We start from the raw sequence: 25,054 nt of genomic DNA, 5'->3' as shown, positions 1-25,054 counted from the left end.
TCTTCTGATCGGGCATACTTTTTGAAGAGTTGGTACAACTCTTGCAGGTTAGTTTGTGGATCCCTTATGCAGTGGCTGTATAAAACGCTAACCGAAGGCCGCTGATTGCATAGTGGATGGCTATATGGTCATCAACCGAAGGCAGCTGTGATTTCAGCAGGAAAAACTTTTTGTAATATTCTCGAAGAGTTTCTTTCTCTTGCTGCCTACGGAGCGAGAGTTCTGCCAAAGCGTCTGTCTCGGTTCTGTAACATTGGAAATTCAGTAGGAATTTGTCGCGAAGTGTCTTCCATGAATCAATTGATGACAATCTTAAGTACCATGTGAGAGTTGCGCCCTCAAGGGCTATGATTAATGACTTGGCCATGGTGGCGCCGTCCCCCCAGATGATGCGATTGCAACCTGATAGCTCATGATGTACTGAGTAGGGTATGCACTACCATTGTACTTTGGGTAGGTGCCTACTCTAAAGTTTTGCGGCCAAGGGGATGCCTGGAGCTGTGGTGCAAAGAGAGCTTCGTTCATCAAGGTAATTTAATACTTGGAAGGCAGCTAGTGCGAAGACTGGCATGCGGGGGTGACGAAGGTTTATGTTGAGTGCGAGACTGCGGGGGCCTACTGCTAGTGGTGGGGGTCCTCGCCCTGCATTTCTACGATTTGCTGTTCCAGCTCTCTGGCTTTCTGCTCTTCTTCTAGGATCATCTACCTGACTTTGGCTTGCATGTTGATGCCATGGCGCTTGGTCGCGAGTATCTCCTTCTGTTTTTGCATGTGATTGTTTTTAATGCGAAGTGCTCGTAATTTTAGCTGGTCTTCAGCTGAGATACCTAGGACCTCGCCATCCTCCATGATATCGTCAGACTCTGAGGGGTAAAACCTGGCGGAGGGTTCCGAGAGAGGCCCATAGAGCTGCACGTGTGAACGGTGCCTTCGGGGTGGGTGGGTTCTCTGTGTGAGGACGCTTGTTTTAACTGCTCCATCGTTTTCGGGTGCCACTTGGGGAACTTCGCCGACGAGGGTCGCCTTGCCTTTCTTCTCAACGAGGGTTGCCTTTGCCGCATCGTCCAGAGAGGTGGTGGCCTTGGAAGTCGTTTTCTTGGGGACCCTCGCGGGTTTGTTTTTGTCGTAGCACGAACGGTGGGCACCAAATGTTGGGACCGACTTACACGTGGTCAGGTGGGCCCAATCACTCGAGAAAGAGGGGACACGAGTGCTCAAAAAACAATAAGCAGGGAACTATAGCGTCTTGTTAAGCGTGTCCCATCAATGTACAGTGTGGTTGTATTTATAGGTAACCAGGTGGGTGGGCGTGCCCTTCTAAGTATAATTATGCCTCCGGTTACCTGCTATAGCCCTAGAATATTCCACCCTATGGGGTCATTACATGTCATTACGATGATGTTAAGTACAGCTTGATTAAATACACAGTAAACCCTACCCCAGGGACGGGCTTACAAATGGGCTCGAATGGTCAGCAGGACGCAGCATGGGCACCGCCATCGGACGGCGCGGTCCTCGCCTGTGCGCGACAGTCTTCGCTCTGGGGCGCCGGCTCTTCAATCCTCACCAAGGTTTTGGCTCAGAACGATCCAAGATGGCGGCGGCGCCTTCGCGAAGTCATGAGGAGCCCCCCTCGAAGCCTTCGACGCTTCTTGGACAGAGACCTCATGTATCTGTGATAGAACCTGTCCAGTGTATGTTAAAGAAAACTGATCGAGGGGGGCGGATGGCCTTCGCTCCAATAGTGGGCTAGAGCAGTCATGAGGCGGAGGCCCATCACGGCCCACAAGGCTTTGGTTTGAATGACATAGACCCTATCTGTGATAACCTCCCTGCATTCAACATCATGAACAGGGGAGAACGGCGCGCATTGAATGCCTGTACTGAGCGGTGCCCCTAAAGTGGCATCCTTGGCAGGAATCCCTCCAGTAATTCCTTATATAGAAAAACAGTATTGATTATGTAAAAGGCATAACAACTAAAGTGCTAATTCAACCACTAATGTGACTAGAGATTAAGAAGTTTAGATCAGCTCTAGAAAAAAAGACAACTTCAAACTAAGATAACTAGAGGTAGAAGCACATAGGCTTATATTTTCAATTTTACCATTTTGCACCACCATCTTTTATGTTAATAGAGGCAACAAAGTGCATCGCTTTTACTAAAGAGAAATTAATGTAAAAAGAAGAGTAATACTTATATGCAAATGAATCTATTGCTTACCGCATTGACCTTTCTACCGCCAAGAATGTAAAGTGCCATTAGGGAGACATAGACGACTACTCGAGTTAATGATTCATTAGCAGATTTCAGCACTCCAAGTTTTGTGCCATTATTTTGGTAAGCATGTGCCTGTAAAAACAAAAAAAATGAAATGGTGAGTAGACGAAGTATCACTATACTACCAGTGTACCGAATGGGTGCATCAAAAAACAATCTATTCGGCAAAGGCGATGGCCAATGTTTCGCCTCCCGCCGTCGTTCCAGCTCCCTCCCTCCCCGCGCTGGTTCCCACCCCGGGCCCGGCGGCCAACGTTTCCCCTCCTGCCGTCGTCCCTGCTCCCTCCCCACTTTAATGTGGTGTAGGGTCTCCCCTCCGAGTGTGGAGGCTGATTCTGATGCCCAGATGAGGGTGTTCAGGGGCACGTCCGGCTCCGTTGCAGGTGATGAGCGACCAGTGCGCATTGGGTCGTGCGTAGCTGTGCTGTCTGGCGATCAACCACCTCGCCCTCGACGGCGACGACACCATAAGTGGTGTTACTCTAGGGGTGGTTGTAATCCCTCTCGTGTTCCTACGGATCTAGTGGGTAATGAGGAGACCCCTTCAGAGAGCGTGTCGGCTGTTCTGTGGCCGCCACGTCGCGTTGTCGGATGGACTAATGAGATGGAAAGAGCTTTGGATGATCTCCGACATGCTGTTGTGATCAGGATCGTCAGTGATCGGCAGGAGGTCTCTACTACAGAGGTTGCATCAGCGATCACGTCGAAACTTCTTGTGGAGGTGCTCTCATTAGTGTTGAGAAAGTTGTCCAAGTCCAGTTTCTTGCTTGTGCTCCCAAATGCAGCCCGGGTAGATGACTTAGTTGGAAGATGGGTGATTATCAGGTCTGGTGCCATGTCTCCGTTCTCTAAGGGATGGTCCAAGTTGGTCAATTCCTCAGGATCGAGTTTGCCTTTCTTGGTTGATTTTGAGTTTAAAGGGGTTGCATGTCCATGCTTGGGAAGTGTCTTTCGTGGAGCACCTGCTTAATCTGGTGGCTTGGATTCATCAAGTGCACCCAGACATGTTAGAACTTAAGGATCTGGATTCCTTTAAGTGCTCTGGATGGTGCCCTAACCTAGCGGCCATCCCAAATGTTGTTGATATGTGGATAGTGGAACCTGCAGAGGTAGTGTTGGAATGGGAAACCCAAACCCTAACTAGGGTTGGGACTGGTATATATATCAATAGATGTTGGGCCTGGCCCATTACACAAGGGTGTGACAGTAATTATAAGGCGCTAACCCCAAAACCCTAGACGGGTACTCTAACACCCCCTAATCGCAACTCTATCATATACAGATGTTGAGACTGGAGCGAAAATCGGCGAATACACTCGACGGTAACCTCATGGGGAAGATATTGGCGAACTGCAGTGTGGTGGGGACGCTGAGAACCCGAACGTCACCGGCAGCAACAAGCTCGCAAACGAAGTGCGGGTCAATCTCCATGTGCTTCGTACACTGACGTTGTACGGGATTAGTGGAGAGGTAGACCGCGCTGACATTGTCGCAGTAGACGAGGGTGATGCGCTGAAGAGGGTTGCGTAGCCAGGAGACCTCTGCCACGCCGTTGGCCGACACCGCGGTACTCGGCCTCTGCACTGGAGCGAGAGGCTGCCGCTTGGCGGCCTAGGAGATGGGGTTAGCGCCCAGGAACACGGCATAACCGGAAGTGGACCGACGCGTATCGAGACAGCCAGCCCGGTCAGCGTCTGTGTAGACCATGAGCTCTGACGTCGGAGAGGGTCAGAGTAGAAGGTCGTAGTCGAGGGAGCCGTGGAGGTAGCACAGGATCCGCTTGATAGCGGTGAGATGGGGCTCCCGCGGGGTGTGTATATGCAGGCACACCTGCTGGATGGCGTAGGCGATGTCGGGCCTGGAGAAGGTCTAGAGTGCGCCAGTCAGGCTCCGGTAGGACGTCGCGTCAGTGACATGTCGTCTTCAGAGAGCTTCGCCTGATTGTCGACAGGTGTGGAGCAGGGCTTGCAGTCGGACATGCCAGCCCGCTCCAGGATGTCGATGGCGTACTGGCGCTGATGGAGGAAGAGACCCTGAGGCCAGCGCTCGACGGTGATGCCGAGGAAGTGGTGAAGGGGCCCCAGGTCCTTCATCGCGAACTCCAGTTGAAGGGCGAGGATCGTGCGTTGTAGAAGGTCGGCGGTGGATGTCGTGAGCACAATGTCGTCGACATAGAGCAGGAGGTAGACGGTGTCGTCCGCGCCGGTAGATGAATAGGGACGTGTCCGACTTGTCCTTGACGAAGCCGATGGAGGCCAAGTAGGAGACGAAGCGATTGTACCATGCCCGCAGCGCCTGCTTGAGGCCGTACATGGAGCGGTTCAGTCGGCAGACCAGATCCGGTCGAGCGGCATCAACGAAGCCGATGGGCTGGCTACAGTAGACATTCTCCATCAAAGTGTCGTGGAGGAAGGCATTCTTGATGTCGAGCTGATGGATCACCTAGTCTCGGGAGAGGGCGAGGGAGAGAACGGCTTGAACGGTAGCAAACTTGACAACGAGGCTGAAGGTATCGTCGTAGTCCACTCCGGGGCGCTGGGTGAAACGCCGAAGGACCCAACGGGCCTTGTAGCGGTTGAGGGAGCCGTCCGAGGTCAGCTTGTGGCGAAAGAGCCACTAGTCGGTGACCACGTTACTGCCTGGAGGACACGGCACTAGGTCCCAGGTGTGGTTGGCTATCAGTGCCATTTACTCCTCCATAGCGCAACGTCAATGGGGGTCGGCGAGGGCGGCACGAACGGAGGAGGGAACAAAGGAGGCGTCCGGAGGAGTGGCAGTCGTGTCAGCCGCTAGGATCAGCCGGTCGACGGGGCGGAGAACGCCAGTTGCGCGTCGAGTCACCATCGGGTGGACATGCCCAGGGTCGATGTGGATGGCGACCGGGTCGTACACGGGAGGCTTGGTGTGGGCCAGCGGGGCGTCGGGAGCCGAGTGAGTGGCTCACTCGCAGCGGTGGTAGACGAGGGCAGGGTTGGCGAAGCGAGCCGCGCTCGTCGACGGGACCGAGTCAACAGGAACTGAGGGAGTGGCCCGCTCGCGACGGCGGTAGACGAGGGCAGGGTCGGCGAAGCGGACTGCGCTCGCGACGAGGCCGCGCATGGCGTGGGATGGGTCGACACAGCCGCGCACAGCGCAGGCGTGATCGACAGGGCCGCGCGTGGCGCGGGCGTGGTCGAAGGGGCCGCGCTAGGCAGGCAGGGTCGACCGAGCTGCACGTGGCATGGGAGGAGGCGCGAGCGAAGGCTCGAGGCCACGCGTGGCACGGGTAGAGGCGCGAGTGAAGGCGTTGAAGCCACACGTGGGCAACGGCGCAAGGCGGGGGCACCTAGGGTGGACAGGGAACCGGATTGGACTCAAGGAGAGAGTTGAGATCGGTGGTAGGTAGGGCTGGAAACGAGTCGAGCCGAGCTCGGCTCGGCTCGGTGCAGCTCAGTGGCTGACCAAGCTCGGCTCGGCTCGGCTCGCCCATTTCACGAGCTGGGGACAGGCTCGGCTCGAAGGTGGCTCGCGAGTCGGCTCGGCTCGGCTCGTGAGCCACACCCTAATATATATATAATTGCATTATCTAGTGAATTATTAGTATATAAATATAAATATATAGATATCATTCATCATTATGAGTAATCTAAATTATTAATTGTCATATATTTATCATGAAACGTTAAGAAACAAACTGACTATCTATAAAATTACCCAATATCCATCGTTATTCTACATATTAAGTAATTTGGCAAAGCTCGCGAGCCGGCTCGCGAGCCGGAACGAGCCGGCTCGGCTCGCTAGCGCAACGAGCTCTAAATACTGGCTCGGCTCGCGAGCCGAGTCGAGCCGAGCCGCTCCGAGCTCGAGCCGGCTCACGAGCCTCGAGCTTATTTTCCAGCCCTAGTGGTAGGGAAGGAGCCAGCAAGGGGAAACACATCTTCGTCGAAAACAACGTGACGAGAGATGAGTATGTGGTGGGTGACGAGATCAAGACAGCGATACCCCTTGTCGTCAGGGGAGTAACCGAAGAAGAGGCAGCGAGTGGAGTGAGGAGATAGCTTATGGGGAGCCGTGGCGGAAGTGTTGTGAAAGCAGGCACAGCCGAACACACGAAGGTGGTCGTAGGAGGAGGTTGTGCCATACAGGACAAAGTGGGGAGTGGGGTGGCTCACCGCCTTCGAGGGGAGGCAGTTGAGCAGATGTGTGGCGGTGTGCAGGGCCTCTGCCTAGTAGCTGGCAAGGAGAAACGCCTAGAAGAGAAGGTAGCAGACCATGTTGGTGGTGGTGCGAATGATGCGTTCAGCCCGACCATTCTGGGAGAGGTGTAGGGGCACGAGAGACGTAACTGGACGCCATGAGTAAGGAAGGAGCGAGAGGCATTGTTGTCGAACTCGTCGCCATTATCACACTAGAGGGCACGGACCAGGCGACGGAACTGGGTGGAGACCCAAGCGAAGAAGTGGGTGAGGATGGTGAACGTGTCGAACTTCAGCCAAAGTTGAAAAATCCAAAGAAAATGGGAGAAGTCGTCCAGAATGACCAGGTAGTATTTGTAACCAGAGGCTGAGGACATGGGAAGTCCATAGATCACAGTGGACAAGATCAAAGGCTTAAGTAGCCCAGGACGTGGAAGTGGAATAAGGAAGACGAGAGTGAGGGTCGAGCAGGCACAGCAAGGTCTCGATCGCTAGGGAGGCAAGCACAGTGCGAGGAAAGACGAGCGGTCCAGGCACGTGACGGCCTGGCTAAGGGTGGATCTCGACGCAGTCACGAAGAACAGGGTTCATGGCCGGATTGAATGCCATGAAAGTGTCGCGAACAAGTTGGTCGTCGTGAAGAAGGACACGCACAGCGAGTGCCGCGGAACTGAACGGAGCCTGGAAGGAGGTAGCGCCAACGGCCAAGGCAAGAGGGAGGGGCCCCCCGGTGGTGGGAGGAGACATGCCACGAAGAGTCCTCGTGGGCGAGCCCGTCCACACGAAGGGGTGCCCGAACCAAGTGACGAGGAGAGCCACATCCGGCGCGGTGTACGTGGGGAGAAGGCTGGGATGTCCGCTACAGCCACAGTGGAGAAAGTGGCCATGGCGGTTGCATCTGGGTCCGGTGAGGGGAGTGTTGGAGCATTGTTGACCCAGATCTGGCCTGAGAGGACAGGGGAGAGCAGTAGAGGACCAGACGACGGCTCGTAGCAGGGGACCGGAGGCCGGGTGAGTGCCGGAGGCAGGGGCATCGGCTGGAATGACCGTCGGTGGGGGCGCCACGAGTAGACCAGCGAAGGTTGGATAGGGGTGGGCAGCGTGCCGACCGGCGGCGTGGGCGCGGGTCCGGGCGAGGAACGTGCGCGGATGGCAGTGCTGGGCGCGGAGGGAGGGGAGGTGCCGTAGCAGATGACAACGGCCCTGGGCGGCAACGCACCAAGCTTGGGGTGGCCGGCAGCTGAGGAGAACTGTCTGGCGCGCGGCGACTCAGCGTCCTAGAGGCGCCTCGCCTGCGGATCTACAGTGTGGCGTCCTAGAAGCACTCGCACGCATCCCAGCGATGGCATCCCAAGCCTCCTTGGCAATCCGATTCTGAGAAAGCGAAAACTGCATCTCGGGCGGGACTGCAGCGATGAGGGCATCCAGCACCCATCGATCCTCGTAGTAGTCGACGCCATCGTACCGAAGTGTTTCCCACATGTGGCGAACCTAGAGGCGTACCCTCATCACCACGACCCACTTGATCTATTTGGTCTTGGTGAGGATAGGCCACCCACCGCCGGGACCGATGTCCCTGATAGCAGCCTGGACCCCGCGGTGACCATGGTACCGATCTGTCATGTTCGGGCGCGTCTACACGAGGCGCCACAGGACTCGTGATGTACGTCGAGCACAGGAACGGGAAGCGCGACACGCGAGGGACGTACAGGGAGCAAACACAATCAGTAGCTAGGAGGAAAAGTAGGATTTGTTATTATCTGTTAGTTCCTAAAATAGGGGAGTTTGTTCAGTAATTTGGTTGGGCCATAGGCCATATATACCGTGAGACCGGATGGTGGAAATTAATCAAGAATATTGCCATCTCTATTCTATCTTCTTCCTCTCTACCAAAGCCGGCGATCAGGGCAACACAGCCTGATCGACGAGGACGGCTAGGGGGCATAACCCAGCCGGCGACAACGGACCACGACTACGATCTCCGTAGTCGGGGACCTGCTCACTTGGGCATTACAGCCCTTGACACGATCCGAGGAGGGAGAGTCGCGCCGCCTATAGAGGCCACGATCTCCGTCGACCCGGGCGCCGCCACCGAGAGCACCGTCGGCGCGTCCGTGTCTGTCTGGCTTGCCGCCACCGAGAGCATCATTGCCGCGTCTGTGCCCGTCTGGGCTGCCGCCGTGTGCGTTCTCGCCTGGAGCACCGTCGACGCGTCTGCGCCAATCTAGGTTGCCGCCTCACGCGCCCCCATGGGGGTGCGCGGCTGCCCATTGTGCCGTCTGCTCTTGCGCTGCCTCCCTTGCCAGCCTGAGCTCGTCGTTGGTGCTGCCATCGCCGGAAATAGAGCTGCCGACGGTACTGCCGCGCAGAGTCTCGAACTCTGCCACCGCCGCACGTGCAGCATCCACTGTCTCTGTTGCTTCTACTTCTGCTCTTGCTGATGCCAGTTCCACCACCGCCAGCCATGCTGCCTTACAAACTGCACTACATGTAACACCTCAAATCCATCAATTAAAAATAATACATTACTAGTCGTTAAACTTACTAGGGGTAAATCAAAATTTTAGAATCAAGTGCTTGATTTTATTTACTTTTAGAGAATGATTTTTTTGTTTGCTAATAATTGATTGATGATTTTATTTATAGAGTCCATTATTCGAAACCCAATTTATTAAAATTATAGACTTTGGTCTAAAATATAAATATATCGTATTCAAATTATAAATATTATTATTAGGTTTATTATAATTTTTGAAATATTTAAAATATACTTATTTATATTTTCTATGGATAACCTATTAAAAACGATTTTGGAATTTCAAAAAAAATGCTTGGCCGATCTGCTCCCCACGGAATTTCTCCTTTTCTTTATTGGCCGTGGGCCTCTCTCATGTGCATGACGTGTGGGTCCCAATAGGCATATCTCTTCTCTTTCCATCTCAGTTCCATCGTTCTCCTTTTTCCATGAGCAGACGCGCCGCCGCCTGTACTCCTTCTCCCTCCCCTACTCTCTCTCCTCTATCCTATCTCTCTCCCTTGCTCTCTCTCACGCACGCACCAGGAGGCCGCCTGGATACCGCGCGCGCTGCCCAGGCCGACCGGCGCCCAGCGCGCCCGACCACGGCCGAGCCGCCCCGACGGTGCGACGCCGCGCCACCTAGCCCGAGCCGTCGAGCTCCCTGCACGCAGCGACGACCCGCGCGCCCCTGCGCGCATCCTGCCGACCGAGCCCGAAGTCCAACCGACGCCCACGTAGACCGTTCGCTTCGTCGTAATGGAACTTCAATGCCGACTGTTTTTTTTTCTCCCCATTACCTCCCTCTATTAGTGGAGAAAACCGACGTCATCAATGGCCAGTGAAGGCCGCCGGCGCCCCATGAGCTCCCTGACGTTCCCTTTCCTCTCCCCTCCCTCTCTCTATAAAAAGGGACAACAGAGCTCTCTCCCATCCTTCCTACCCGAGCTCTCTCACATTCCTCGCGCTCTCTCTCTCGCCGTTCGTCGCCGGAGTTTGCCGCTCGTCGTTGGAGCCCGCAGAGTTCGCCGGAGCCACGTATTCGCCGTCCGTAGTCGAGCCCCTGCTTTTCTTCACCCGGCCAAACCCCGTCGATCCATCCCCGTCACACGCACGAACCCGAGGTTGATGACGACCCAAATTTATTTTATGTATTTTATAAAGTGCTTTTTGATTCGATTCATGAGTTGTATATTTTGTTTGTTGTATTATGAACACATATGATTCCGATTTATGTATATGTGTGCGTTATGGAATTTATTAGAGATATGCGATTAGTAGTGCACCGTGTTACTTCATGTTAATCGACGCATTGATTTTGGTTTAGAGAAATATGACGTAGATTTAATAGTCACACGTTGGTGATAAAATTACTAGATAAGAATTTATAGTAAAAAATTTGGTCACGATAAATTTTAGAAACTATTTGGAGAATTATAGGTGCATTTTAAATGGATTTGGAAAATGGTATAGATGTCATATGAATATTATAGGATTTTTAGATGATTTATCTAATTATTTTATTAGCATTTTCTTTTTAGAAAGAAAAGAGAAAATATCACCAGTAGTGTGGTAAATAGATTTTTGCTAGTTAAATAATCTTGTTCGCAAATTGAGCACTTAGATTTTTAGATTAAACAAAATATTAGTTTATATAAAAATATCCTCACTTGTGTTATAAAAAGTCCAATTACTAATTTATGTAGATTTTTAGAATATTAATATTATTAAATTCATTTTTGCTATACTAACTAATTTGAGTTAGAGGTAATAAAAGGTATTAATTTATTAGTATTAAAAGACAATAAGTATTATTTATCTCCATTGATGATGTTAAAATAAATTAATACTAGTTAAAACTATATTTATTACACCCACTCATAAATTCACCATTAGGATTCACAATAATAGCCACAATTGAATTAATAAGTATTTACACAATTAGTACGTAATTAAGATATGATTAGTGCGATGTGTTATTGTGTGCTTAATGACGTATTGGAGTATGTTTATGAATGGTGCATGTTTATTTATTGGTGTATGTTTTATTTTTGTATGTGCGCTATGCGACTCTATTAGAAGCGGATTGTGCGATAGGCGATCCGAACTCGTTCGAGGACGATCCGCAGGACTCGCTTGAGCAAGGCAAGTGGATTCTCCCTCTGCATATTCTGTTTGTACCTATTCATTGCATACAATAATGTTTACTTTTTGATATACTGCATAATTTGTTGGGTTATAACCTAATTAAGGATTTTCTAGATTTACTACCTGTATTCCTTGTTTAACCTGGGAAAATAATTAAGCTGTGCAAGATTCATGCTACCGCTCAACTTAATGATTCTTAATGTCACTCTTTAATTGGTTTTAATGTTCCAAAAATGTTAATTGGCAATTATGACATTAACCCGATGGTTAAGATAATTTTATTACAAATTTAATTGGAACATGGAGTGACCACCCAGGATAACAGTGCAACCACGAGTGCTATCATGGCTCTGGCTTTGGTAAATAGCTCTATATGCTTAGTGCCTAGCAACCTTACCTGAAAGATGGGCAAGAGGGGGAGCGGTAGGTGCTGGCAGCCCACGTTAACATGGGGTCGTATTCTTGGCTAAGGTACTTCACCCAGGGGGCCACCACCATCGTCTTAGAAACCTTAGCGGGTTGCTTTGTATTAAGTGTGTTTTGTGAAAACCTCATAATGGATCCCTAGCCATTCACCTCGGCAGTGTCTAAGGGTCCGATCAACCCGGGCTAGATGGGATACATGGCTTGTGGGTAAAGTTGTACCACCTCTGCAGAGTGTAAAACTGATATATCAGCCGTGCTCCCGGTTATGAGCGACCTGGACTCCTCACATGATAATTGAACTTAAAGATGGACATAAATTGAGATCCGATGATCTGCCAACAATTTGCTTAAGTGGTTTCACTTAAGTGTTTTTGTTATATTCATAATCCTTTGTTTATTTGGGATATTTGGGATTCACTCTTATTAGTAAGACAGGTGTTGATAATAAAATGTTCACCAATTAAAATGCTTACTGCTCAACCTTAGCCTCACCTTGTTATACCTGCATTAGTTTTTCCCCCACTTGCTGAGCCCCGACCATAAGTGAGCTCACCCTTGCTTATTTTGATCAGAGGGTGATGCTGGAGACTTTGATGGAGTTTTTGACGACGAGGAATTCTAAGTCTAACGATACGCCGGTCAACTTCCTGTGGAAGATTGCCCAGTTGTTTATTTCCGCTTTACTTTGATGTGACACTTGTTAAAGATACAATGTTTCAGATGATGTAATAAAGTATTATACTCTCTTTACGCCTTTATTGCATTGTCTTTTGATATATTACACTTGTGACGTCAACATATGTGTGGAAATGGATCCTGGCACACATATGGTATGCGCTCGGTTCTACCCCCTGGAACCGGGTGTGACACTACACATTACACAGTGAACACACTATCCTACAAACTGCACTACACAGAGGTGTTGTTGTACTCTAGTCAAAAGAAATACTGCAGCAAGTTGTTGTCCTCCAAAAGTTGAAAAGGAGATGTTGTTGTCCCTGCTGCAGCAAAAGCTAAAAAGGAGATATTGTTGTCCCTACAGCATGCTGCCCTTGCAGTCAACAAGGCTGAGATGTTGCTGCTATCCTTTTTGTAAGCAATGGGACTCTTACTCTCATCGAGAGGATGACACTATGAGTCAATACAATTTTTCGTTTATTTTCTCAAACACTATACAATGTCATACCCTTCTAAGCGTTAGGATACATACTCATAGCCCTGGGGGTGGGGGCTACCGAGCATATGAAATATATTGTCCTACTACTAACTGCACTACACATTACACAGTGAACACACTGTCCTACAAACTGCACTACATAGAGGTGTTGTTGTACTCTAGTCAAAAGAAAGACTGCAGCAATCGGTTGTCCTCCAAAAGCTAAAAAGGAGATGTTGTCCCTGCTGCAGCAAAAGCTGAAAAGGAGATGTTGTTGTCCCTGCAGCACGCTGTCCTTGCAGTCAAAAGACTGAGATGTTACTGTTGCTGTCCTTGCAATCAAAAAACTAAGATGTTGCTGCCGTCCTTCACACAGACCACGAGACTTATCTATATTATACTACTATATTAAGAACCTAATGTGGGCATCTGGTGCTACACCACGGCTTCACCCTCCCCATGTCAGCGCCCGCAAAAAATAGTGTAGAACGAGCACTCGAACCCACACCCCTCTGCTCCAGAAATTTGGGGCTAACCACTAGACCACACATACCTTAGTGTTTACAAGTAAACAAAAAATATATTTGTAGCTTAGGTGCCGCTCACCATGCTCCCCCGCCTCGTTGTAACGCACGGGCACATACATAGTTCCAACATAAGGGTAGATGACCCGGAATTATAGTTTAAGAAATGTGGAATTTTATGAAAGTTTAGAAGCAAAATCTTCAAGTTTTGGGCTAGTATTGTGAATATAGATAGGCAGTATGTACTTTAATATGTGTGTGGGAGAGACAGGGACATAGGCTATTGTGCTACTTTAATATCAGTGAGGGAGAGACAGGTACATGAGCTACTACGCTCCAGCCTTCTAGCCCAAAAGTCCATAAAAGCACACTTCAGAATATGTAAAATATTGAAATCGCAAGGAAATTGGATCTGTTTTAAATTGCTCAGCCCATGGCTAAGTACCTCAACATGCATCGTCCTTAGTCATGAGAATTTCTTAAAACTACAGTGAATGCCAAATATAACAAAATAATACTCCCTCCGGTTTTTTTATTTGACGTTTTTTAGTGTAAAGTTGTATTAGCCGACGTCAAATAAAAAAATGGAGCTAGTACTAAGCAACTCATGCCTTACCAAATTGTCAAACAAAGAAATTTGTCGTTTTTCACCACCAAATGATCGAACCTGCAAATGATTTTTTGAATCAAGGATAACATAAACCACAACAGTTAATACTTAACAAGAGTATAAGATGAGAGTAGATGGACCATTTCATCAGTAATACAAAAGAATGAAGCTTGAAATTGAATTAATGATTAAATGTGCATGTTTCAGGAAAAAACTATGGCACTCACAGTACGAATAGCTGAAAATGTCTCTGATGCACAGTCTGATATGCGTGCTTGCACGATTCCATAAGATTTAAAAGTGGGAACAGTTGACCTCTTGAAAATAGCTGATTAAAGAACAAAAACTGGCATGTCAAAGGATATGCAAATGTTTTTCGTGATATCCAACTAAAACTATCAATACCACATCAACAAAATACTTCTTTAGAAGAATGTAGTAATCTCAGTTGCCAAAATCTAAGAAAAATCATTCATGAAATACATAATAACATAAAAGGTATACTGGGGTGGGTTGGACAGGAAAACTTCAAAATAAGTTCTAAGCTATCCTACAAAATGACATAACATTGCTACATTTGAAAAACAAATCCTATGACATCCTAGAAAATGATATTAAATATTTGTAAATTTAGCATGCACGAAACAAGAAACAAGTAAATCAATTTGTACCAAAAAACTGATAACCCGAAGTAAAACCAAAAAAACATCAGCAGAAAGTTGGAATTACTTTTTATACAGAAAGATTGCATCATGAACATTTACACAATTAAAACACATAGATAAACATGATTTGTAGAGATATGTTTAGACAACTTAGAGAACACAATTGTTTGTATTATCTCAATTTAGAGCCCTATTGGGCTTTCCACTAGTGTTCCTCAACATATCCAATATATTCTCAAGCAAAATCAGAAATACGGCTCAGAAAATATTGCATTTTAAGTTCATTGAAGTATACAGAAGTATAGGTTTTGATGGATATGATCTAATTCTATCATTATATAGTTAATTCTAACATTATATCCTAAAATAGCTAGGTGTTTTATATTCATCACATATATCATTATGTCCCAACAGTAAGTAAGACATGATGCTGGCAGTAAGTTTTTAGAATATTACCAACTAGCACGGAGACGGACACCATAAGGAGCCCAAGAACTGGAGCTAGCTCAGTTGATAGTGTGAAAAGTATACAAAGTGTACCAATGATCTAAAAACCAAAAGTAGGAGAAAAAAATATTTTAGCAGACCCTTACCAGAAATAAGGTGTAGGTAAATGAACCACAAAGTTAATTCAGTATTATGATCAAGAAAACAAAATGTCAAATATGGTTAAAGTAAACATTTTAATATCATACTGGTACAGCTCTGAAATGTTGTGATTGTACTAATCAAACTCTTAGTATTTAGCAGTATCAACCTTACATTCTCATAGTGTAAAATTTCTTGCCTCAGAGAGTGCCCTCAGTCCACGATCTCTGGATATGTTATCACTTACAACACTCTTCAAGGAACCCAAATCAGATGTCAACAAACCGGTCAATTCACCAACCTGCCATCAAACAGTAAGATATTTATCTCAAAATATGAAGAGGCAATTTCTTCCCAATTTATCGAGTCTAGAAGGCACAATTTTTATATGTTTTCATGGATGATACATACAGCTAAGGATTCAAGCTTGAGGCAGAGATAGACAAAAACAAAACCATTCTTAGAGAATTTCCCTTGGATGGGCGTGCATGGAAAGCAATATTCATGTGCCCAAACTATCAGCAGGCTCTAGATCCCCTAATAATATCACTATTGTTGATGCCTTAGATATACTTATTTTATTTTTCTCTTTCTTTTCCTTTTTTGTTGGTAGCTCATGTTGGAACAACTCTAGCCCAGCTCAACTTGTTTGCAACCAAATGACTTTGTTCTTGTTGTAATAAATTCAGATAAATTGAAATAGCTTATTGCCATATACTACTTTGTTTGTTAGAACACATGGAATTTTGGCATACTAATTAATAAATTTTATATTTACTAATTGTTTATTAAAAATGATTTTATAATAACTGCATATAATATATGCATCTTATTCATTGTATTTTAGACAAAGTAAGCTAAATCGGTGATACTGTACTAGAACTGATCAATACAAGAAAAGATGACAATTTCATAAACTGCAAAAAAGATAAAAACCATCTAGCATTTTGTTGAAAGCTGGTTTTTCATCTAATCTTGAATAAATCATGTAAAATTCTTCGTAATCATACAGATTAGACCAATGTTAATGCTATGCATGCCATTATAGAAGTATCACATGTTGCCAGTATCAATGGAAACAAGAACCATATATTTTATTTCTAATCTACAGTACTATTGGTGATATTTCAAAAAGTACATACTTTTAAGTCACAAGTGAGGGATGTGTACTTTGTTAATGAGGTTTTCTTTCACATAACTACCATGATTAAGTATGAAGATGGTGCTGTAATTGCTAGAAAATATGTTACCTTGTGACGATCAAAAAATAACATCTGCAAAAGGCAAAAATAAGAAAGTTTAGACGGGGTTCCAAGCAAGGAGCTATTAACAACAAGAAGTAAATGCACTCTTTTGCTGAGTGGCAAATTGAAAATGTAATGAGAAATGCAGCCTCCAACAAATTCTATGGATAAAGAAACATATGCACTATGACTATGAAAGCAATAGTCATAGACCCATAATACATTGAGAGTTAATAGGCTATACATTAACAGGATTACTAGTACACAAATAGGCAACTAAAGCACAACCTGTTTTAAAGATTTATTTTCATCATCGATGCATAGAATGCCTACTGCACTGGAGTGTTGATATTACATGAATATTTAAATAACTTGCTGCCAGTATCATCCAGGTACGTACTACGTAGTATATTTACCTAGTAGAACTATATTAAATGCTTCTACACCCTAAGAGGGAAAACAATGTGAATCATTCCATCATGACACGGAGAATAATTATATCTCTGAAGGTGTACAAAAAACACTTGATGATAACTTTTTTGAGCTATGGTCAAGGTAACAAAGCCATGCAAGTAATCAGCAAATATCAATTCATCATTCATACAAGCACATCCAATGTTGTCAGAATGCAGAATAAAAAAAAGCATTAATAAAACAGGGGATGTCGGCTGAAAGCACCTTTTGGATCAGAATCCTTCGAAATATCTGGCTCCGCAGCCTTGCCATAACCTGCTCCCAGATGATAGTTATATTGATCACGAATATGATGGTGAAGATGGGCTCCAGTGTGTACAGTATCGCAATCTTGGATAAGAGCCTCCACAATGGCTCGTTCCCCCTCCCAATCAGGGTCTCGAAAAACCTCCCTGCAACAGGAACACAGCACACAGCCAGCCCATTTCAGAAAACCAAACAAGCAGCATCAGCGTCAGCGGCGCATGCGCATCCGAGAGGTCTCAACCAACGCCCTAGTTCCTCACCTGAGAAGAGCGGCATGGAGAGCGTGCAGGTGGTGCAGGCGACGAGCGCGGCGATGCAGACCGCGATGCGGGCCCTGTGTCGCGAGAGCAGCGCCCAGACGCCGGCCCAAGTGACCGCGTCGGAGGAGGATATCGCAGCGGCGACATCGGCTGCCGCGGCGGTGGCGTCGAGAGAAGGCGGCGCGTATGCGGCCTCCGGGCCCGGCGCTGGCGCAGAGATGTAGGCGCACGGCGGGCGCGGGCGCGGGCGCACGAAATGGAGACGATTGCGAGGAAAGAACGATGAGAGCGGGTTTGTAGTGGGAGGGCGAGGGGGTGATAGGGTGGCGCGGGAGGAAGCAGGGGTGAGGAGAAGGCGCGCGCTCCAGGTGGAGATCGCCATGGCGCTGATGGCTTGGTTTGTGCGGATATCTGATGCGGCGATGGGAGGCGGAGACGAGGCGGAGGAACAGGAAATTATATATGCCTGTTGCACGCGTAGCCAAATAGCGGCTATCCGTTGCAGAACTCCACACATCGCAGATGGACAGACATTAGGATGTGCGCAGCGGTTACCGCTAGCAATCCTCCTCCCCTTGCATGCCGTCTGTAGGGGCACCCTACAGCCGCAGCGGTACCCCTACAGTGCCCTTATATGTCGGCCTTCTTCTCTCTCCCCCCAGATCTAGTGTGTCACTGTTCATCACCCTAAACACTATGTTGTGGGTCCACGAGTAATTGTTAGTAGATAAAAAATTGATAGTTAATATAGAAAATGGTATTTTATAGTTGTAGTGGAGTATAGGGTAGTATTTAGGAGAAACCGCTGCGGGAGATGAAAAAATAGGGAGAAAAATAGGGGACAAAAGTGATATAGGAGGAAAAATTTAGGGGTAACGGTTGCGGATAGCCTTAGATATGTACTATCCTGAGTCGTGGTTTAGTTTTACAAATATGAGATAATTAAAAAACTCTACGATACAACCTATAGACTCTAGACCAAAAATATAACTAAAAATAATATGTATAGAGAATTATATAGAGACGGACTCTTCACAGATTGTTCATCTCTTATATTTTTTTCAATTAGCCTATTAAATATCACTCAATAGACCATATCTCAACTACACCACATGTTAATACCGAGGGCGTCCACCGGCGTCACCACGCCTCCACCCTTGCCCTCCCCGTCCCCCGCCAATCTCACAGCGGACTCTCTTCACCACCGCGTCGAAGCCATTCCCCACTCCCCCACTGCGGTCCCCCCTTCCCCGAATTTTTTGCATTTTAGCCCTTCCTTTAAAAAAAATTCACGTTTGGACCCTAGAAAATTTTAATTGCATTTTTGGACCCTTTGCTCGGCGCCATAGCTTATGGCGCCGAGCTAACACAGCTCGGCGCCATAGGCTATGGCGCCGAGGTACGTGCTGCGCTGGCACAAACGGACGTCGTGGCGCCGACGTGGCACCGAGCTCGGCGCCATAGATCTTGGCGCCGAGCTCGGTTATGTACATAAACCTGCCTAGCTCAGTTGGTACAGTGCAAGACTCTAAACCTTGTGATCGTGGGTTCGAGCCCCATGGTGGATGTTTTTTTATACTTTTTGTCTTTGTCGTATTTATTTTTTTTTGTCCAGATTTTTCGTTTATGTCGCATCCAGATTTATTTCTCATCCAGATTTATTTCTTCGGCCTGGAAAGAGCTTGTTGCCGAGACACCAACCATGTAGCAGTAAAAACGGACACGTCAAAGCAACACCAAGGATGTCATATAAAAAACGCCTGTGAGTTCGTTCCTTTACGTGCCTGAATTTTTCAAAGCATGCATGTCACACACAAAAACTGTACCAGTACCAATTAACTTAATTGCTCACATCAGCTTTTCATAAACCATATGCATGCGACGCGTCCTTTGACACACTCGATCGGCTTTACAACATAATCAAATGATATGGCATATAACTCGAGAGGCGTGACACATACATATATACATATATGCGTGTAGTACAACACACCCTTTGGACTATAGACTACTGAGTACATGTGATATGCCAATACGTCATGGCAAAAGTACCATTATTGACTCGGCGCTGTCTGCGCTAGGCATTATTCCAATCCAAGGTGACAAGAGTCGGCCGTACCATTTTTCAAGAAAATCGACCGGTGGTTGACGCGCGAATGATACATGCCACAGTGTGACACGGTACATGCACACACGATCGAGTTCCAAGCTAGCTAGGACTAGATATGAGCGAGCGAATAGGACGCTTAGACTGGTCTAAGCCCCAGGTTTGGCAACGAACAGAAGATGGTACGTACACTCCTCCATCGTACCCTCTCCGATGATCGTCTTGGGGAAAAAAAATTCTGCATGAGAAATAAATCTGAATGAACAAATCAGCGACATAAATAAAAAATCTGGACAAAAAAAATCAGTGACAGACAAAAAAAATTGAATGTACATCATTGGGCTTGAACTCAAGACCACAAGGTTAAAAATCTTGCACTCTACCGACTGAGCTAGATAGGCTTTATGGTTATATATCCGAGCTCGGCGCCATAGATCTTGGCGCCGAGCTCGGTGCCACGTTGGTGCCACGGCGTCCGGGTTATGCCAGCGCAGCACGTACCTCGGCGCCATAGCTTATGGCGCCGAGCTGTCGAGCAAAGGGTCCAAAAATGACATTAAAATTTTTTAGGGTCTAAATGTGATTTTTTTTCCGAAACAGGGCCAAAATGCAAAAAATTCGGCCCCCTTCCCCACCCACTAGAGACCGTGCCCTTCCCCCTTAGGGCTTTCGGTTCCATGTGGATTGAGTGGGATTGGATGAGTTTGAATCCCAAACAAGTCAAACTTTTTCTCAATTTTTTCCAATCTCATCCAATCCATGTGTGTTAGCAATAACCGAACAAGCCCTTACTCGGCAATCTCGCAGCGGTGCCCGCCCCATCCCCGCGGATCTCCCTGTCGCCCCCAACCACCTTCCATCCCTCGTGACCTGTTCATGCCGTCGCCGCCTCGATCCTGTGGATCTCCCTGCCGCCTCCCACGTCCGTGCTCATGACCTGTTCCGCGTCCGCTGTCACCCCCAGATCGCGCGAGGCCCATGTCCACGCAGTCATCGTCGCCGCCCCCTGGCCACGCGAGATGCCAGCGCCCCCTCCACCTTGCGTGAGCGACCCCTTCATCTACCTTCACCACCATCTTCAATCCGCCTCTGCATCACCGCCAAAACCCTACCCACTTCCCTGCTGCCCAACAATGAATCTGCCTCCGCACCACCGCCAAAACTCTAGCAACTATGGCAGTGAACAACATCCGGTTTCAAGTCTTTGGCAGCTATGCTCATGTTAGTCCTTTTGTTTATTGTTGTGTTTCATGATTCCATTCTTTGTTGTTCCTAGTGTGCTCAACAATAAATCTGCACTTTATAACGTCTAATGATCCTGGCCTTGTTTTTTCTCCCCATCTTTTTAGGGAAAATACGTCTATGTTGATGGTGACCGATCTGTTCTCGCAGAATCAGCAAAGGCTTGATATCATTGTTGTTTTGCTTTATCATTTGGGCATTTGAAGCAAAGCTCTATGGAGAAAAGGCAGGGAAATGTTGTCTTTCTCATTTTTGCAGGCTGACGAATTTAATGCAGTGGCAAGAGTTGGGGTTGCTGCTGACCATCGTGGAATCATCTGCAGTCGTCGTGTGTCCACACTCCCTAACATGTTGAGCCTCTTGCTGATCAGATCAGGCTTGAGAAGGAAAATTTGGTTTTAATAAGTGTTCTTGTCTGGTTCGATTAAAGAAAGATTCAGTAATTGTCTTTTTTAGGAACATAGATTCTTCATCTGTGTATAATGTATTTTTATTATCTAGATTGTGATAGTTATTTCAAGGCCTGGTGATCGTATAGCTTGACCATTGATTGATGATTATCTGTTGTCTTAAGGATTGGTACACTGTATGTGTTCTTTGGTGTTGGTGGTACTTTGCTGACTTCTCTATTTATGGTATCAAATATATCTATTGAGTGTTGGTACTTCAGGTGCACTATTTAGACTATTGGGATCAATGCTGTCAGAGCTCATAATAAATTGGACGATATACGAGAACAAGGTCAATTCTAAAATATATGCAGTATTGCAATAGTGGATGGAAACAGAACAAAATAGTTGTTCCTTGCAGGTATTGCAATATCTCAAACCAGATAAAAGTAAATTTTTACTCAGGTATTTTCACCTATCTTATTACAATTCATCAAGGTATTTTCACCTAGCTTATTACAATTCATCAATCTTGCTTCACTACCCATGGTAACTTGATTATTTTCATGCACTAACTTTTTGACGTCCTATTTCTTTTCTTTTCCCCTTTCACCTCAAAACACTCATTTTCATCTCAAAGCACTAATTACCAGATACGCCAATGTCATTTAAATTAATTTTCAGCAGTGCTATTATTTTTTCTGCTATTTGTTTTGGACCGATTAATATTTTGTGTACTCTTCCTATTTATTCGTGGGACTGTAACTGCAAAGCTTGTAACTCAAGTCATATGTGTCTTGTGCCTGCTGTTGTAGCTATGGAGCAGAAAATTCATGTGAACCCACTGAAGATACTAAGCCAAACGAAGTGTACACATATTCAGAATTCTAGCTCAAGCTGCCCTAATCAACTGAGGAGGATAAGGATGCCGTGGATTTTGAGAGGGAGGAGCCCGCCAATTGCCAGAAGTCTGTGCAAGCTGATGCAAATGCGACAGCTGCCCCGTCTAAGGCTGTTGGTAATTATTTTTATTTCTTTCTTTTTTACTGATTTACTATTAGCTTGTTTAGTGAAGACATTCTATTGGTTGTAGTTATCATCAAATGATTAGGTTCAAACATGTGATAAGGCTTTTAATTCAGTAAACGAGACAGAACATCAGTGATATATTACCTTATAGCTTCCCACCATGTGACATTCAACTAAAGTGTTGGAGTGCTAAAAACATGTTATCCATTTGTCATGTACTATTTTGTTTCATTCTAACCAACTAATGTGCTTGCTTTAAACGTAGGGAAGTAATCAATATATTTATTTAAGTGAATATCCATTATAGTTTTATGACAAAAACTTGTCTTTGTAGGCTTCTTCGGGAGGACATTATACACCACATTAATTCTGCTTGTTGCGAGCCATCCAGATGTGTATGAGCCATGTGATGATTTCTTTGCCCTTGTTGATGCACTACTCTCAGACAAAGCACAACTTTTGACACTACAACCAAGGTTATGTATGTAGGTAGTGTCAGATAGTGGTTACGTCGTCACCTCTATTGCAACCATGTTTTGTACACAATATATGTTTTATATATGGTGCACTTGGTTCCGTCTCTATTTCACTTTTTCTCTTACCCTCTTCTTTTCATGCTTTTTCGTCAGACGATGACACTATCATGCAAGGCCCACTATCCTCTTTGTTGTCCTCTCATGGATCCTGGTCCAGTGGTGGAGGCTGAGGAATCAGAAAGGCCCTAGATCATGGCCAGTCATCGACGCAACGGTGGAGCTTATGGCTGGAAGTAATATGAAGAGTCTATATCTGACAAAAAATCATCTAAAATTAAATAGTGAGATAAGCTTTGAATAGCTGATGTAAAATTATGGAGTAACATTGTATTAGTTGTTGACAAAAAATGTGAGAAATTTAGGTCAATAATAATATATGTATTGTTTGTTTATATGTACTTATTGTGCACTAATATTTTATCATATAATTTGTTTGTTGTCGTAACGCACGAGCGTGCATTCCGACGTGGAAACATCTTTTACTCTTTCCTCGACATGCTGATTTGTTTTCCGTTTCCATATTTTTCTCATGCATTCCTATCCATTTCTTTTTTTATTTCTAAATGGTAGATACATCATCTTGTCAAGTCACGTCATAACGTTTCTAGCGTACCCACCCCGAATACAAATGTGTATATACTATTGTCGGGGACCATAATTAGGGGTACCCTTAAGGCTCAATTCTCAGCTAGTAACCCCCATCAGCATAAAGCTGCAAAGGCCTGATGGGTGCGACTAAGTCAGGGATCAGTCCATTCGAGCGACTCGATCACGCCTCGCCCGAGCCTAGCCTCGGACAAGGGCAGCCGACCCCGGAGGATTTCCGCCTCGCCCGAGGCCCCCCTCCAACGGCGAACGTATTACTTCGCCCGAGGCCCTGCCTTCGCCAAGAAGCAACCCTGACTAAATCACCGCGCCGACCGACCAAACCGCAGGAGCCTTAAATGCAAAGGTGGCCTGACACCTTTATCCTGACGCGCGCCCCCCGACAGAGCCGAAGTGACCGCCGTCACTTCGCCGCTCCACTGATCGGCCTGACAGAAGGACAGCGCCGCCTGCGCCACTCGGACTGCAGTGCCACTTGACAGAGTGAGACTGACAGGCAGTCAGGCCCTGCCGAAGGCACCATAGGAAGCTCCGCTTCGCCCGACCCAGGGCTCGGACTCGGGCTCAGCCCCGGAAGACGGCGAACTCCGCTCCGCCCGACCCAGGGCTCGGATTCGGGCTAAGTCCCGGAAGACGGCGAACTCCGCTCCGCCCGACCCAGGGCTCGGACTCGGGCTAAGTCCCGGAAGACGGCGAACTCCGCTCCGCCCGACCCAGGGCTCGGACTCGGGGTAAGTCCCGGAAGCCCGTGAACTCCGCTCCGCCCGACCCAGGGCTCGGACTCGGGCTCAGCCCCAGAAGACGACGAACTCCGCTTCGCTTGACCCCAGGGCTCGGACTCCGCCCTGGCCTCAGCCGACGGCCTCCACTTCGCCCGACCCAGGGGCTCGGACTCGACCTCGGCCACGGAAGACAGACTCGACCTCGGCTTCGGAGGAGCTTCCACATCGTCCAACCTAGGGCGCAGGCCAGCCACATCAATAGGAGGCGCCATCATCACCCTACCCCGAGCTGACTCGGGCCGCAGGGAACAAGACCGGCGTCCCATCTGGCTAGCTCCGCCAGATAGGCAATGATGGCGCTCTGCGTACTCTGTGACGACGGCGGCTCTCAGCCCCCTTACGGAAGCAAGAGGACGTCAGCAAGGACTCAACCGCTCCGACAGCTGTCCTTCCGCCAGGCTCCATCGCTCCTCCGACGGCCACGACATCACACCAGCTGGGTGCCAAAATCTCTCCGGCTGCCACAACGGCATGTACTTAGGGCGCTAGCACTCCTCCGCTAGACATGTAGCACTCTGCTACACCCCCCATTGTACACCTGGATCCTCTCCTTACGCCTATAAAAGGAAGGACCAGGGCCCTCTTAGAGAGGGTTGGCCGCGCGGGGACGAGGACGAGACAGGCGCTCGCCTGGAGCCGCTCGCTCCCTCTCCCGCGTGGACGCTTGTAACCCCCTACTGCAAGCGCACCCGACCTGGGCGCGGGACGAACACGAAGGCCGCGGGATTCCCACCTCTCTCACGCCGGACTCCGGCCGCCTCGCTCTCCCCCCTTCGCGCTCGCCCTCGCGCTCGACCCATCTGGGCTGGGGCACGCGGCGACATTCACTCGTCGGCCCAGGGACCCACCGGTCTCGAAACGCCGACAGTTGGCGCGCCAGGTAGGGGTCTGCTGCGTGTTGACGAACAGCTTCCCGTCAAGCTCCAGATGGGCAGTCTCCAGTAACCTCTCCAACCCGGGACGGTGCTCCGTTTCGGGAGTCTTGAGTTCATGTCCCTCGACGGCAGCTACGACATGATACTCCTTCCACCGTCGCGCGACAACGACAA

The 25,054-nt window shown here is 47.6% G+C and overlaps 1 protein-coding gene and 1 pseudogene across 4 annotated transcripts in view; one reads left to right on the top strand and one right to left on the bottom strand.

Annotated features, from left to right (window-relative positions):
- Positions 1-17,782, bottom strand: part of LOC103632317 (ABC transporter B family member 28) — a 38,079-nt gene extending 20,297 nt beyond the window's left edge. The window contains exons 1-8 of one of the 2 annotated variants that reach the window (XM_008654139.4): positions 17,315-17,780; positions 17,013-17,200; positions 16,341-16,364; positions 15,290-15,391; positions 14,959-15,049; positions 14,065-14,165; positions 13,844-13,894; positions 2,224-2,352 (exon numbers count right to left, since the gene is read on the bottom strand). In XM_008654139.4, coding sequence (XP_008652361.1) covers positions 2,224-2,352; positions 13,844-13,894; positions 14,065-14,165; positions 14,959-15,049; positions 15,290-15,391; positions 16,341-16,364; positions 17,013-17,200; positions 17,315-17,696 — 1,068 coding nt within the window. In that variant the 5' untranslated portion in view covers positions 17,697-17,780. Of the gene's footprint in view, positions 1-2,223; positions 2,353-13,843; positions 13,895-14,064; positions 14,166-14,958; positions 15,050-15,289; positions 15,392-16,340; positions 16,365-17,012; positions 17,201-17,314 lie in introns of both variants that reach the window. The other variant, XM_008654140.4, reaches the window with a different exon arrangement.
- Positions 17,783-20,256: 2,474 nt separating this feature from the next.
- On the top strand, positions 20,257-23,008 carry LOC100272677 (hemK methyltransferase - RHOMBOID protein pseudogene; annotated as a pseudogene). Of its 2 annotated transcripts, NR_158705.1 has the most exons (5): positions 20,257-20,642; positions 20,771-21,517; positions 21,868-22,070; positions 22,416-22,557; positions 22,711-23,008. The product of NR_158705.1 is annotated as a hemK methyltransferase - RHOMBOID protein pseudogene, transcript variant 1 (transcript). The 2 variants fall into 2 exon arrangements; NR_158706.1 differs by having other exon boundaries at positions 20,771-22,070.
- The last annotated feature ends 2,046 nt before the right edge of the window (positions 23,009-25,054 follow it).

The sequence above is a fragment of the Zea mays genome, chromosome 7, assembly GCF_902167145.1.
Source record: "Zea mays cultivar B73 chromosome 7, Zm-B73-REFERENCE-NAM-5.0, whole genome shotgun sequence".
Classification (NCBI taxonomy): Eukaryota; Viridiplantae; Streptophyta; class Magnoliopsida; order Poales; family Poaceae; genus Zea; species Zea mays.
Note: the sequence above shows the minus strand (reverse complement) of the source record. Positions and strands in the feature narration are given on the sequence as shown.